Genomic DNA, 17,008 nt, shown 5'->3' with positions numbered 1-17,008 from the left:
GCAATATGGCACTTTCAATATTTAATATGCAGTACTGATTTTATAAATTGCACTTTGTGGTACTGCCAAGCAAGAAGAAAAGACAGAATTGAACTCTTCTTGCTGTGTGAGAGATGCTAAATCTGTCTAATTTGCAGGAAAAACTAGACCTTAAAACCTAGATGCATAAATAATAATTTGGATGCAAGTTTGCCTTGAATTTTCCTAGAAGAATCCATTTGCTATTCAGGCACCCTATTTGTGGTGACATAACATAATTTTATATATAATATATATACACAACAGGCACGAGTAGCCACTCTCTATTATTTACTGTGTCACTCAATGGACAAGATAAAACCAGTTTTCAATTAAAAGAAAAAAAAAAAGAAAAACAAAAAAAACCCCTTGCGCTTGGACTGCTACTAACAATCACTAAATCGGACAAAATCACTGTACAACCATAGGAAAGTAGTTACAAGGAGATCAGCGATCCTCCCGTCTTGTCATTCCACCCCAAAGAGCGACCAATGCAAGTTTACCTGCAGGGTGGCCCAGCCCTTTCGGGGTGCGAGGTCTGGCTTCGGTCAAGCGACGGTAGGTCCCTCTTCCCCACCAGCAGCTCGCCGGGCTAAACACGCGTGTGGTCCCACGGCCGCCTCTGCCATCCCCTCCGCACACGGATCTGCTTCCTCGGGGCCGGAGGAGGGGAAGGGGCAGCTCACTGGCTCGCCTTGGGCGTCCAGCTGGACGCTGAGGTTGAGGAGATTCGCTCGAGGCTACCCCACGCAGCCAAGGGTGAGACACAGGCGTGCGTTAGGGAGCCGTTTGGAAGAGCCCCCGAGGGATATTCTGCCTCCACCGACTCTGAGGAGAGCAGCCCGGAGTGAGGGACCTGGGACGGGTGACGCTGAGCATCTGCTGCTCCTCCACGTGGCTGAAACCCAGGTGGTCCCTCCTAGGTGCCAGAGCCGGGCTTCAGCCAGTTCGCCTCCTGGTTGCTCTGATTTCAAGGAAGCTAGGCTTTCAGAGGCTTTTATAATCTTAAAGGACTGAGGTGCCCTCCGAAGGGCATAACAAGGGCCTAGTCGTGCCATTGGCACCGTGACGGGCGCGACAGGCGCAGCCCCCCTAAGCGATGGAGTTGGGCACCTCGCTCTGCTGGACTGGAGCACCGGGAGAGGTCTCCATCAGGGAGACTGGGGGCTCGGGACCCTTGGAAACTCTGGGCCCCTCCACTCTGAAAACCCATCTATCTATCACGCTGGGCTTCTGCAAGCCGTTAGCTGCCTTGCCCTAAACCTATAAATGTGCTCCCCACCGCAGAGGAGTCCTTCCCAGTCCCAGCTGGGCACCACAGCGTGGCTGGCTCGTCCTCTTCACTGTGAGCTGGGTCGCAAGACACGACGTTACGTCATCGTGCTTGTAAAAGTCTAATGCTCGGGAACCTGACTGCTCTCTTTAACTCTCTAGGAGTGATGAATTCAAGGGATTAATTCTTCATCCCTTTTAATTTTCTGTTTATTAACTTTTTTCCCTTTTCTCTTTATTTTTAGAGTAAATTGGAGCTGCTGTTTAGTTTTCAAACTGCTTCACTTTAGATTCGGGGGAGGGGGAAACTAGATGCATGCTTGTAATTCTGGTATTAAATATTGTTTCAAAATGAAATAAATGAGATTAGTTATGTAAGAGGTATACTAAAAAAAAAAATAAAAATTCCTTCTTTCCTTGGCACACTGCCATGGGCTGTGTCCCTGCCTTGGGATACAGGGTGGCTTTTAGCTGCTGGAATTGGATATGTCCCATGGCAGTGCCTTAGGGTTTTCTCCAGATAGCCTCTCCTAGCTGGCTGGATTTGAAGAGCAGCAACTGCATGCGTTTCACAATCCAACAGAAATACTTAGTGGTGCACAAGCTATAAAGAAAATTGTTTTGGCCTGAGACTATGGCATCTTCCTCCACCCTACCCCGGACAAAAATTACTTAGCTTGGCAAAGCAGATAAACACACCACAGAGAGACTTGTGATTAAAATTTTACCTTTTGGTGAAGTCTTTAACAACCCTGGCCCAGTAATTTACTTTTAAAATGAGTTATAGTTATAAACCCTACTTTTCAGGCCACTGGAATGACAATTGATTCTTGCTTACTTGTACATTCAGGGCTTGAATCGGGGTGGGGGTGGAGAAAACAAACACCTGAAACACGAGAATTTAGTTCCTCTGGCAGAATGCCAGCATTTTCCACCTCTAAAGCATTTTCCAAACGACTTGGATAATTCTTGCAACATCCTGATGAGGTAGGCATTATTTCCCCACTTTACAGATAGCGAAACTGGGCAGAGAGTCAGTGGGGAAGCCACCCTGGGCATCCCGGCAGGGAAGGTCAGGACAAAAGAAGCACTTTCCTCCTTTGCGGTTGCTCCTTTTGCCCCAGTGGGTGGCAGTCCCCTTGAGGCTACTGCTCCCCTCCTGCGCACGAGAACAGGCAGAAGTGGATGGCTCGGAAAAGCCTGACTCCCACCTCCCCAGTGCAGTGGCCGTCGCTGAACTGATGTGCAGGGGGAGGCCGACTGAAGAAGTACAAAGAAAAACACAGTTATGATCTGCTACTTCCTCCAAGTCATGATCTAATCTGGTGTTGGATTAGATGATTTTCCCCATATCACAAGGTAAGTCTGGGTTAGAACTGGGAAACCATCTAAGAATTGGATACTGGGGCTACTGACCACACACACATGCACGCACACGCATCTCTCCAGCAATGCTAGGTCAGAAGAATATATACATAGCAGTCAATGAACTATATATATATATATGTATGTTAGTATGATTCAGTGCATTGGGGGCAATGGTGAGTTCTAGAAAAACACTTAGGTTTAAATGACCGTTGGCCTTTCTACCCTCCTCATGAGTAAAATACATGTTTGATGTTTTTTCTCAGCTTACTCTACTTGTATAATAAACCTCCATTCCATCACCACTACTTTTGACTATAATACATAGGGTAAACTAGGGTACCTCATTACATTGGGATGTGCAATACACAATCGGCAGAGCAGTCGTCTGAGCTGAATAGTCCAAATACAAGTAAAAAGAGCAAGTGAGCTTAAACAGTAATATACTCCAATTTACAATATAAGCAGAACAAGTAAAAATATTGCTCCCCATCTGATCCTTTTTTTTCCCCTCCACTACTGCCGTGCCTGTAAGATTGGCTTGGTAAACTGGATGCACTAAAAAATAAGAATTTTGCCTCTTGGAAGCTCATAAAATGACGCTAGAAAAAGTTTTCTGATGGCTGAGCCACACAGACTGCAGTCATTAGACAATTTGAACGGGTAGAACAGAGAACCCCTTCACACAGCTGTGGAGAAATAGAAAGAAATAGCCACTTCACATATCTTAATGCTGTTTCTGAAAATGAGGAAGGGAAACAAAAAAGAAAAAAAAAGGCAACATATTAAGAGTCTTTGTCACTGTCCATTGCGCCATACATATCTGCCAGCTTTTTAAACCGAGGCCCCCAGTCACTGAGGTAATCGTAGTCCTGATCTCCGTCCGTAGTCACCGACTCCAGGGAGCTGAGGGACTCGGCCACAGAACCATTACCTTCGTACGCGTAGGTTGCTAACGAGTCATACGGGGGGGCGGTTGGGTCTGTATCATTTTCCTTTAACCTTTGGTTAATGAAATCTCTGACATCCGTGTTATCTCGCGCTGTTGCAGTCCGCCGTGGCATAAAAAGTGTTTCGGGCACAATGTCTCTGCGTAATTTATTATCGTCTATGGCTTCGGGATTCCTCAGCGTGCCGATATCAAATGCCTGGGTGTCTTCCTCTCCACCACCTTCATCATTATAACTGACAATGTTGTCTCTGATGTCTTCTTTGGAAATAATCAAAGGCTCTTTTTTCCGCTGCCGTCTCAGTGCTGTAAACAGCACCACTGTAACTGGAAACAAAAAATAACAGGGGAAGCGAAAGGGAAAGATTAATCCCTAATTCCATTAAAACCCAGAAGAAATGCGGCACCTCTGCTCGAATTCGAAGTCTTAAAAGATGTTTTGCAAACATGCACATCAGGTTTTCAGACTATGCTTGCTCTGCCTGTGAGTACCTTGGGAGATGAAATGGCATGGATATGCACAAGGAGAAAGGAGACGTCAAGCTTGTAAGAAGCCAAGTGGAGCGCCTTTTTGTCAGTAGGCACATTTTCACCCAGAGTCATATAGCAATTTTGTTGCCTTGAGAACAGAACTAGCTGCATGAGAGTTGGGAAGGAAGAAATGCTTTCTCCAGAATAAGTATCAGGTGTTATTTACCTTGAACTCCTGGGACGAGATGCAACTTGTGCTATGGACAAGGCTAGTATCTACTGGACTATGACAAAAGGTTAGCAAAGCTGCATTTCAAGAGAAGTAAATCTATTCTCCTCTGGAAAAAAAGTTTGGAGTATGGAGTGGATTGTCAGCCAGCACAAGGTCCAAGTTTTCTTAACTCCCCTGGCATGTTTTTACAATGTACGTCACCTTAAAAAAGTACAGGGTTTAAGTGTTAGACTGATGAGATATGGTAATGGTATTTTTTAATCTGCCAAAGGCATGAGATTTCTCAAACAGATATTTTATGCCTTTTGTTCTAAAGTGTGTGTGTGTGTTTACATATATTTTTCATTTATTTGGAGGGCAGGAACTCTTTCCAAGGCCCTGATCCAAATTTAAATATTTTATAATGGTCACCAGTACTGTTGAAGAAGTGAGCACAGAGGGTGGAAGGGGATATGTTCAACACTTTATTTCCTTTTGAAGCTAATTTCAGATTTCTTAGCTGGATTCTACCTTAAGATGGCAAATGGTTGAATATTTACAAATGAACAGCAATCACAGCTGAGTGATGATTCTTTGTGCTGCTGTGCAAAAATGCAGTAAAAGAGAATTCTCTTCCTTAAGAGCATAAAGCTGTGCCACTATATTGGAGGACTGGGGGAAGGTCTATGTGAGAGAACAGAGATAGCTGGAGAAAATTTTGGAGAACTTGAAAGACACAGTGTTGATTTTGAATGGGCTTCCAGAAGAGCAACCGGTAGAACGATCTGAGAAAGTGTAGGGATGATAGTTTTTGCATTGAAGGGTTGCTGAAGTATCTCATTAACAAAAAAGGTGTTACACAGAACATGCAAGGATGAGACTTTGATAATTATGTCACATCTCTGATACTTGGATTTTCTTATTTTGTGCTGAACTTGCAAGCAAAAAAACCCATTAGAAGTTATATGTTAAAGTACATCACCTTTATTTGCATGTCAGTTTTTAGCAGTATCTGAGGCTTCCTGATAAGCTGCTAGACTTACTCAAACTGCAAATAAACTTAGTAATTTACAGGCACTTTTTGTTGTTGCTAAACTTTAAGTTGTGGTTCAGGGCTGCCCAGAGTATTGTTTTTCACTCAGTAGTGGTTGCACATGCAAACCCTGCAACCAGCCTGAAAATAGAAATTTATATAGCTGAGTTAATTGAAAATCTGCTTATGGTGCATGGTGGCGTGAGCAGTAATTGACATAAAGTGCTGCTTAGCACACAGAATCAATTATTTTCGATTGACATAAAACAGGAAATCGTTTAATGTCAGATTGATATTAATGAGCACAGTTGTACTAACGAGTACAAGACTACCTGCAGCATTAGATTTCTTTTTCTGGTAAGGAGCTTGATACAAAGTGAGCTCAACCCTTAGAGGCAATGATACCATGTTTTGAAAAATGAATTTAATGGTAAATTAAGGGTAAGATTGTTATTGTGGGAATCTTTTCTGAAAATGGGATAGTACTTACTTGGGCAAGCCATGACTATATTGTTGAAGTCTGAGAATCACAACATGGTCTTTGACTCATCACTGGAGAGGGAAATTTCATTAATAGTAAAGATTGGGATGAATCCGCAGTGGTGATGAGCATGTCCAAGGAAATTACGAGTATGGTAGAAAGAAGCAGAATCACTGAGGAAACACTTTCTCCCGTTTGACCCTACTGCTATAAAATTGGTCTGACTCCTGTCGTTCCTGGCCAGACACTAACGGTGTCTCCCCAAGAGCTGCCTGTGTTGTATTGTACACTTCTCCCCAGATGAATAGACTATGGCTAATGGCTGAGGGACCAATGGGCTCTGTTTGCTGTACAAGAGGGGTGGAACCTGAGTGACAGGAATGTGAGAGGTGTTGCAAGCTGTCCCTATTTTTATATAAAAATAAACGTTTACCACCTGTAAGTGCTTTAGCCAGAGGCTCTACATCCTCCACACTCAGGATCCAACCCCTTCATATTCACAGGTGCCTGAAAGAGAGAACCCTGCAGCTTTTGAGAGAGTGCTTTAGTACCCAGACCATTTCAGCATCCTTTTCCAGCAGAATGGAAGCAGCGAGAGTTGCTTCTCCTCAGTTTAGACACAGGAAGTTAATTGTTTAAAACTAAGTTACCTGGCCTCCTTCTAAGGTCAACAGAAAGAGACGGACACCTGCAGAAGGTGCATAGTCTGGTCCACTCCAGATACCAGTAAGGGGATAGGATGATGAATCCCCACTCTACAGGTGCCTGTCTCTTTCCATTGACCGGAGGATGCAGCCCAGCTGTGTCCTCTTGCTTGGCCATTGCTAACTTTTAGATAACTAAGATTAGATAGGATGTGTTCTATACACCATATCTGTAGCAGCCCTCAGAGGAAGAAACACATTAATATAAACAGAGGATAAAACAAGGATGTCTTTGCTTTGCTCTTGTCCTAGCCTTGGTATAATCACTTGTAGAAATGCAGAATAACCAGGAAAGGAACAAAATGCCTCTGAGCTACTTACCAAGCAATATAATGATACAGAGAAGAATGGCAATAAGAGCCCCAGTGCTAAGACCAGTAGGATGAATCAAGGCTTCTGCATTACAGGACAGCATCTTTCCTCGATGGTCACAAGCACATACTCGAATAGTCACCGTTTCAGTGCTGCTCTGGATAGGGTAGTCATTGTCTGATATTACCACTGGCAAGAAGTAGGTACTCATTTCATGCCGGTTATATCTGTTTTTTCGGGTGAAAATCCCTGCTGTGTTGTCTGGAAACACAAAGCATGCATCAAATCTTCATCTGAAGACTGAAACAAGGATGAGATAATAAAGAAAAGTCTTCCTAGAAATTCACCTCTGTTGTCCTGTAGTGTAAAGTTTGAGCTGCTGGCTGCCTCGGGAGCTAAGGAGAATGAAAACTGATGTCCACTGTAAGAGTCATCTTTATCAACAGCACTTAATGTTTGTATCAGCTGAAACAACAAGAACAAAATTATCTTTAAAGTCAGTGGACCTTATGCTTATTTATGTACTCTAGGATTGTAAAGCAATCTTATTGTATTAATTTTTTCCTTCTGCTTTAAGGCAGCTGCTGCTGCTATGGCGAGGTAAAGAAAAGTGGTCTGTGTGCTGCTGATGCTGTTTAGGATCACCATGCTATTGTGTCCTGTACCATCAGCCAGTAACATAATGAATTTGAAAGTTGGCAGGAAAATCATGTTGAATTCAAGAGCAGGCTTGGGTTGATGCCACTCCAAATGGGTAGGAAACCTTTGTATGTGACAAGCAATAGAGATGAAAAAGGTAAGACAGTCCAAGCTGTATATTTATCTACGCAAATCTCATGTCACAGGAGTTGTTTGGCTGAACCTTCCAAATTATCTGCTACTTTGAACCATTTAGTAATAGGACCGGTAGAGTGAGAGTTATCTGGCAGAGAATAGTTATATCACAGACAGGACCTGTAACAGTTATGGACTTGAAATTGTTTTTGAAGGAGACAGTGGAGGTGCCTGAATAAAGCAGAGAATCACAGAATAAAAATGAGTCAGGGATAACAAGGTGCAGTACAGAAAACAACAGTCTAAAACATACTGACACATTAGCTGAAAGAATACTAAGTGTAATCAGGTACTATGCAGCCACTGTTTAGTTTAATTTTGCAAAACTGACAGTTTGATGCAATGCAAAGTATACCTCTTGATGAGGTGATGCAAGAGTAACAGCAAAGCTCAATTAATTTGGAGTATTTTCTTAGTACAAGCAGACAACACACCTGTTCTGCCTTCGCATTTTCACAGACGAAGGTCTCGTAAAACATGGCAAACTCTGGAGCATTGTCATTTACATCCAAAACCTTAATGAACACTGGGACACGGCTGCTTTGTTTTGGGTTGTCTGAAATGATAAAACCAGAAAGAATAGAGATTTTATTTAGCCCAGCTACTGACTCAGTGCAGGAGAAGGAACGGACCGACTTAGGGGGTCATTGCCTTAATTCTTCTCATTCACAACACTCCGCTTATATTCGGTTGATTTCTGGGGAATGCGTTATGGGGTGAATTCCACAAAATCGTGCTGTGTTATCACTACTCTGATTCTGTGTAAGCTAGACAGTTAAGATTGGGTAGGAATCCAGGATTTACACATTCCTTTGAACACTCCAAGTATGATTATGAATGTATGCATGACATATATACATATATAAATACAGTACTGGAATTAAATTTAATCTATTTATTAGCCTAACTGATACAGTTTGGTGGCAACAAAGTTTCTAGAACATAATCCTTTCCTTAACTCTGAAACAGGAAGACTGAAGAGTCATGAATTTGGGATTGAGTGGTTTTTTTCCTCTCCACCCTTTATATATAATATTCTGTCTCCTACAAACCTCATGACAGAGTTCCTTAGGCTACCATGATTACCATTATGTTATATAAATAGTAACTGAGGCTGTGATCACAGATATTTTCTAATCTGTTGTGAATTGATTTGGCTGATATTCCAGAGTTAACACTAAAATGTACCAGCTGAAGAATATAAGCGTTCTGTAGAATCTGCAGACCCCCATATGTGAACATGGTTTTCTCCCTATAAGGACTGTACGGTGCCAAGAGATTGAATTTGACAAGGATATTCCTGAGCATAAAATACTGATGAAACTATTGTCATCTTTCTAGATAAAAATAAAAACATTTGGAAATGCACCACATTTTATAGATCCTTCCTTTTCCTGTTGCACTATTGGTCCTGTTGGACCACTCCTTTTCCTGTTGGGGGAGACAGGCTTTAATCATGAAGATACACAAAATAAATAAGAAAGAAAGGCAACAGGCATCAACCTTGTCTAGGAGCCATGAACAGTGAAAGAGGCAAGATTCAGAGGCAAAAAGTCACATCATAACAACCACTGACTCCTGAAAGGCACAAGATCTGCCCCCAAACTAATTTGTCATCACCAACCAGAAGGAAACCAAGAGGCATTGCCAGGACATGATCTGTGCTCCCTATCACACAAAAAATTATCTAGGCCAGGTCATGCAGACCTACCCACCTCAGTGCCTGGGAGTATGTGGGTGTGGGAATGTGAAAGAGTAAAATCTATGAGGGAATGTGTGTGATTGAAATTAGTTTCATTTAAAATAAATACCTTCCCCCTCCCCTTCATGAGGGCTCACACTGAGTTTTGCTACGTTAACTTCCTACCCTTGTTAATATAATTTATTAATGCATTTTAATCTATGATACAAGTGAAAAAAAAAAGTGCAATAAAGTATTGAAGGTCTAAGACTCTGTATGCTTTTACAAGCATTCATTATAGTAGCTTGTTGAGTTAGGCTTTAATAAAAGTCCTATTACTGTGTTTATCATACTTTTATAAATTTGAAAATGCCTTCTACAAAATTGGCACTGTATATTTGTATTACAGAGTTCAGTCATTTGGACAAAATATTGTGCTTTAAAGCTCCACAGCCCCATTGAAGTTAATATGATTCCATTAGGCATAAACCACTTTCTAATACAAACCATAGGGCTAAATTCATTCAATGTCTAAAATAACAGTTTATGTATAATATAGACTATGCTGAATTCTATGCTGAAATACATCAATACAAATGTTGAATTTTTATAATAGGCAGAAATCAAAGGTACTTGTTTGAAGTCACAGGACTACTGGCAAGACTATTTTATAAGGGCATACCTTTCTAACAAATACATTCAAACATATCGGCAAATGTATTTCTTCTCCTCTCAAGAATTACGATTGTTTTCTTTCCCGCTTTTTGAACCATGAACTACTTATTTTCATTTTGATTCTCATGATGTAAAATAATACTGTAATAAATAGAAGCTTCATAAAAACTCTATGGACGTGGGCCTTTTTTCTGATTTACTGGAAATGTAAGTCAAAATATACGCATACGTCTTTGAGTCTTCTTTTGTCATCTTTCAAATTATTTTTGCAAACTAATGGATGCAGGTTAATTTGTTTGCATTATACTTTAATTACTGCTGGGCTTCATCTCCAAAACCAGCTCCACAGACTCAACAAACTGCTTAAATTTACTCATCTCTATAGCTGTGTGTTTTCTGTTTAGCCAGCAACCAAACTGTTGAAGTGGGTTTTTTTCTGAATACAGCCTCAAAGTCCTGCCAATATTTGATTTTACCCTTAAGCAATAAGTAAAGAATATTTAAAAATACTCTGGGAATTCTCTCTGGTAAATCGGCTGTAATTCTGCAGCTGTGAATCACTAGCCCTGTGTACTCAGTTTTATTGCCAGTTTGCCTTCTGACTATAGCAGATGTACTGACCTAGTGTTTCACTATTCGTCTGCAATATTCACAGAATGATTCTCCAGGCTGCTGAGCAACTGCAGCTCATACTGGTGAAAAAGAAGAACATTAAAAAATGGAGCTATCTACGCTTACTGACAATTCTAGACAATTAAAGGCAAAACAACTTGCATATTTTCTTTTTTTTTTCTACTGTAAAATGAAATCAAGAACAGTCATCTCTGAAAGGTGTTTTTCTTTATGACTTTATAATTTTTTTAAAACTTTTTTTATATCAAAGGCAGCACCCATCTGTCTAAACACACATCCTGCCTCTAACTTGACTGGATATTTCTTTTAGATTACTTCAGTGAAATATACCTGGAGTTTGATGTGATGGTATGTCACTGAGAGCAGTGATTAGCTGGAATTTAGTGGAATGGGACTTTAGCTAGCCTTGCTAGAAATTACCAATTTCAGCTAGGAACATTAAGCAGTGGTGCTTTCCAGTCTAGTCTCTTGAGACTGAAACTAATGAGGTAGCCTGGATCAGACCAAGGCTTGTTTAAACAGTAGCTGCATTTCAAACATGAAAATTTCCTTTGGAAGGCATCTACCCCAGTTATGCCAAATTTGGTCTAGGCTCAGCGAAGCAGAGCCTGGGAAGTAGCTTGTTGCAGCCTGGAAGGATTCAGACTAAAGAGGTATCGTAATTAAGACAGAAGCCTGTGTCAGACACAAAAGGTTTAGTTGAGAGGGTTTGGCCCACTAGAAGGTCTGTCCTTAGAGAAGGAGGCAAGGAACTAAAAGAGTATCTCTCATAGATGCTAAATTGGTTTTCAGACAGTATACAATTGTCTATACTGTATATTATTTCAGCTCTGCTGGGATCAATGCAAGTGTGCTTCCTAAATGTGCTTGCTATTCTTTCCTTTTTAGGTGTTTATTTTTCCCCTCCTCCTCTACCCAGGAGCTCAGTCTACAGTGTACAACTCTTGACCCTAGATCACTCCTTCAAAGACTTAACAGAAACACAAACACCCGACTAACAGTCAGCCAGAAGTCAGTTTGGTATGCTGAAACCACATACCTAGCGTTAAAACGTGGAAACTTTCAAGAGAGGGAGAAAACCGTTAAGACACATCATTCCTGTAGGCTCTAGCCCACTACTCTTTTGCATAACCCCATCTCCTTGCCTCAACAGCATTGTTTCACATCAGTTTTCAGTTTTAAAAAGATCTACAGAATAAAGAAATCTGGAGTCAAGTACTCCTTAGTTACACTCTTCTCACCATTCAGCAGCCAACTGAGCCATATACCCCTACACACAACGTAAGAAGGTAGAGCTTATATTGTCTCAGATTATGTTCATAAAAAAAAAAAAAGCCATTTAGCCTCTGAGTTGCACAAAGACTTTGTGACAGTTATAGAACTGGTGTTCATATTAGATCTAGCTACCATTCTGCCACGCTTCGCTATCATAGGTACTGTGACTGGAAAAACAAATAGAATTGCATTCCCTAATATTTAAGCATGTCACATGCTTGCAGTTAATGTATTAAAATAAAGAGGATGGTTTATTAAGGCCATCTAGCATACATGCCCTTATCTAGATCCCTGGCATTTCAGCTCCTAAAATCTACATGGCTAGTATTATCACAAGATTAGTTCTTCTGAGCAATCCTAAACTAAGTGACAGACTGATTTGTAACTATAGCTCATAATTTTGAAGGATGCAAAAGAGGTTAAAAATGGAAAACCTTAAAACTGTTTAAGATCTGGGCACCTAGCTCAGCCTAGCCACCTTAGTCTTACTTGAAAGCACCCAGCCTGTGCTATATTCAGTCTGGATCAGACTGAATTCAGCCATGGAATGCAGTTTGGCTTTAAATTATCTTGCCTGCTGCATGCCAATTTCACAATTCAACAATCATGTTCAAAATTAAAAATGGCTGTTACTGATTAGAAAACGCAGAATTGTTACTTATCCTCCCTGCTCAGCTAAGTTACGTCTTCATGAACTGTGTCCCTAGTAAACACAAAACGGCAGACCACCTCTCGCAGTTTCCGCTTCTTCATTAGTATCGAGTGGACTATCCATATAACCTGACATCTGTCCAGCCGTGCTTTCCACACGCTCAGCTAGAAGGCTAAATTCATTACATCAGGCACGGCAGTGGTATTTAGGTTTGACTTACTGATCTCTGCTGCTATTACTGTAATGTTGTGCCATAGCAGTGTTTCCCGGTCAAGGGGTTTTGAAGTGAATATCGAACCATTTCCTGAATTGATGTTGAATACTCTGTCCATATCAGTGTGTCGATCTACAGAGTACCTGCAAATACAGAGACAGGGGTTAGGCGAATGCTTTCCTTTTAATTTCTGTGTTCTTAAACCATTTTCTAAGACCAGACATCAAACAGCTAGTAAATGGGGTTGCCTTTTGTTTCCAGTGCAGGCTTCAGAGTCTTTATATATTCACACAAAGAGCTAGTTCTGAGCTACTGGATAATGACACATTGGAGGTTTGACTTAGAAGGTGGAGCATTGTCACTGAATAAATGAATTACTGCAGAATTTACATACCTCTGAGAATCATCAAAGCTTTGTTTTTAGTGAGAAATGTGAAGTCTGTGTCCTGAAAGATATGAAGTTTATTTTAAGGCTGAGTTGGCTTCCCCTTTATAAAACTCTCTTTTTATGGTTTGATATCTCAACTATTTCGAATAATTTCTGATATAAAATTTGACAGCTGGGGTGCATTTCTGCCTTTCACTTCCTGGCATTTAAAAAGACTGTCCTGTCCCCCCCAACAAGTCAGCATGGAACAGAGCTTCATTATTCCACGGTACATACCACATAAAGGTTAGCTGTAATTCATTAAAACTAACATGCTCAGCCCCGCTTGATGGTATCTAGATGTGAAAATGCATGCTAACAAGCTCTGGAGGAGCTCAGAGTCTAAATACAGATTCAAATTTTCAATCTGATCTTTTGCTTTTTTCTGCTGAACTGAATCCAACTTTAAAAGCAGAACTCTCCAGTTCGCGGGAGAGGGTGCGACCACCCTGATCCAAACGCTGTGACTTGGTTTCATCTCTCATGAAGAGCAAATTCTTGCATAAATTACAGAGGGTTTGATGGAAATACGTCTCTGATGTTGCTAAAGCAAGAATGTAATTGCATGATTCTGCTCCTGTTTCAAGCCCGAATGTGTGCTGATGTACAGTCCAGGATAGAGCCTTAGGAAGCCCCATGTGCTCCCTCGGTCTCCTTGCAGGCCACGTCAACGGAGACAAGGCAGCTACTGCTGTGCCTTGTGTCCAGACAAGGATAAAGATACGGCTGAGCTGGTATGCAGTCAGATGAAAACTGGGCCAGGAGAAAGACTGGCAGAGTTTACTGGCACTACAGAACTGAGGGGAATGTGGAGGCTGAAGAAAAAGTTCCGTCCCCTGCTCTGCCCTAGGAGCAGCTGCGTGACATGTCCCTTATTCTGCACAGATTTCCCAGTGCCTGTGCAGTGTCTCTTAACTTCTGAGAAAGATCTTGCATGGATGAAGGAAGGAACAGAGGAGTCCAACTGAAACACGTGATTCAGACAAAGGTTGAAAATTAACTAACTTGCTAATTACCTTGTAACTGCATTTTTTTTTCTTCTTTGCAAGTAAAAAAATGGCATATAATATCCACAGCAAATTAGACAGGTCTTATTCTAAAGTAAGAATTTTAGCATAGCCTATCTTCCTAAATAAAACTATAGCAAGTATTAATTATTTGCACTAATTTTTTTTTTTTCTTTTTCCACATTAAATTCTTACGGAAACAACCAAATGAGATTCAAAGGTACTTGCACAAAAAGCTAACCTTTTTTGGTAGGACTTGCACAGGCACACCGTGCTAGTTTTTCAGGAGTCAATTTAGTTTTTATTTGCTGCTGTCACTTGACTAACAGTACCATAGTTTCAGCTGCACAAAGTCAACTGTGGTGTCGCTAACCTAGTTCCTTTATACAGCATTGTAACGTTACCATCAGCTTGAAAAGAGTGTGTGAGAAGGTAGGTAATAGGCAGCGCTGACTGATGGGACAGCTCCAGCAAGCTGTGTTGTTTTGTCCAAATCTAAATAGTACATGTGAATTTGATGACTTAGCTGAAATGTTTGATGGAAACAAGTTTATACAAACCAGTCTGACTCTCTTCTATTTTGACAAAGTAAGTATTTGATATGGTAAACATTTCATTTTAACTTCCAGTCATTCAGGCTTTTATATGATATTATGTTGGTATTTTGTGAATTCAATTATTTTTCAGATATTCTGTAGCTCATTTCCATATCTTTCAGCTGAAATACTTTGGTATTTCCATTTTGCAGTAAACCTAGATTTTGCATTCCTATTTGAAATGAAATATCAGGATTTTCCATAGATTAGCTGTTCCAGCCAACTGTAATAGTGTGTTTCAGGCTTTTATTCAGCAAGGTATTTAAGTAAGCAACTAGCTTTAGGCATGTGTTGTCCCTTCGTTTGTTTTTTTTCTTCAATTATGCTTTCACTCATGCTTCATATTATGAATGGACTTAAAATATCTTAATGCATTAGCACATTTTAATGCCTTGGCATATTGTAATCTCAACCTTTACTTTTTAAAATTTCCCAAATTCAATCTGTGGTACAGTATCTGGAAAAAATGGAAAAAAAAAAAAAAAAAAAAATGTTCTGGACTTTTTCTGAGCTTACCAGAGCTGTAACATTGAGGACCTCTTCTTCAAGATATGAAGAATTTTAAAATATAAGGCCTTGTAAAACTGTATGTATATTCAGTCATTTGAACATGACAGTTTTGTGGAGAGTTAAACTCACAAAAAAACCCAAAACCAAACAAAAAAACCCTCAGAGAACGACTTCTTAATGAAAGGTTAATTTTATTTCTTCATATCCAAAAGAAAATACATACAAGGTCAATGCAGTTAAAGTATATTCTAATTATACCATTAACCCTGGTCTGGAATGATGATTTTAATAAGCTAGACTGTCACTTCTCTTTCTCAGTTTGTATAATCCAGTCTCTTTTGATCAAGGACTGTTAATTATGTCGAATTGATGGTGATTCTGACTTATGGATCATAACCTAGTAAGAATTAAGCAGACAACATCAAACTCATTTTTACATTTATTTAATGAAATTACTGGTGTGTATTAGTCAGATTTCAGGACTTCATCCCTTTCAAATCTTGAGGAATTGACAAGCTAGGAAGTTAAAAGGTGTCTATGTAGATTCCAGTCTCTCCTTGTACATAACAGGAAGAAGGGGAGGGTGAAACAGAGAATCTAACACATGCAAATATGTTGTCAGTAAAATACACAAACAAAATTAAGCCTTACATTTGTTTGCAGATCATTTTCATCTGGGATACTTTAGTAAATCAAATCACAGCAGGGAGACAGTTCCAGTGACTGATGAACTTCATTATGCCTCTGAGGAGTTACTATAGCAAAAAAACTCAACTAGCAATTTAAAAAGATCTGATGTACAATACAGCAATGCCAGTTGCAGCATTATTTTTTTCAGTATGCAGCAGTTCATAATATTTCTGTTTAGATCAAACACAAGCAGAATGCAAAACTTTTTTTTTTATAACACAGCTGGACAGTGGAGTGTTACTCGGGAGTGTAGTAATGTCACTACGCATGGATGCATATTCAAATATAGCCAAACATCTACTGGTGTAATTTTTTATTTTCTTAATGTCATGTCACAGCAAAGCTTATTTATAAGGGCTGGACTGGTGAAACGCTCTACCAATACACAGGTCATGAATGATTATGAAGTCTTACAACTGGGGCAGGTATCTGCTTCATATTTTGCTATTGCTTCATTGTCTTCTGATGTTCAGCAGCTTGCTGCCTAATGTAACCGCAAGTCAGGAAGATTTGTGGGTCAGGAAGGGATGTGTGTGTGAATTTTTCATAATGCATTTTCATAATGATATTGTGAAGGTTTCCTTTAATGGAAGATCAAAGGGGCTTTCATCTAACAGAGTTAGGGCTCAGTTTGTTTAAAAAGAGAAATCTTCCCTCAAGTAGAGGAGAAAATGGAAGGTTTTCATTGTAATATCAAGTGTCTAAAGATTTTATTTTTAACCGTCAAAAAAAATTGACAAGCAAGTGACAAGTCATATATATACAGTCTAATTGCATCTTCCCTGAAGCTGAGAGTGAAAATCTGATTTAGCATCTCTATTGCATGATGGAAAAAAAAAAAAATCACCCTGTCAAAAAGATGCAGACTCAACCCATGCCCCTAAATTCTAGGAGATACCCAAGACATTAGCACCATAAAATTACATTTATTGCAAGCTAACCTCTCTCAGGCTACTCTTCTCTGCTGATTTCTTTCCCCTCTTACTGATTTTCATGTT

General features: G+C 40.1%; 1 protein-coding gene across 1 annotated transcript in view; it reads right to left on the bottom strand.

Annotated features, from left to right (window-relative positions):
• Positions 1–3,176: 3,176 nt before the first annotated feature.
• CDH6 (cadherin 6, type 2, K-cadherin (fetal kidney)) overlaps positions 3,177–17,008 on the bottom strand; it is a 47,379-nt gene continuing 33,547 nt past the window's right edge. Inside the window, exons 7-11 of the mRNA XM_010585977.1 lie at positions 12,787–12,923; positions 8,085–8,206; positions 7,164–7,281; positions 6,826–7,077; positions 3,177–3,931 (exon numbers count right to left, since the gene is read on the bottom strand). Of these exons, the coding sequence (XP_010584279.1) occupies positions 3,441–3,931; positions 6,826–7,077; positions 7,164–7,281; positions 8,085–8,206; positions 12,787–12,923 (1,120 nt within the window). The 3' untranslated portion in view covers positions 3,177–3,440. The remainder of the gene's footprint in view (positions 3,932–6,825; positions 7,078–7,163; positions 7,282–8,084; positions 8,207–12,786; positions 12,924–17,008) is intronic.

The sequence above is a fragment of the Haliaeetus leucocephalus genome, unplaced genomic scaffold (assembly GCF_000737465.1).
Source record: "Haliaeetus leucocephalus isolate CR32 unplaced genomic scaffold, Haliaeetus_leucocephalus-4.0 Scaffold137, whole genome shotgun sequence".
NCBI lineage: Eukaryota > Metazoa > Chordata > Aves > Accipitriformes > Accipitridae > Haliaeetus > Haliaeetus leucocephalus.
Note: the sequence above shows the minus strand (reverse complement) of the source record. Positions and strands in the feature narration are given on the sequence as shown.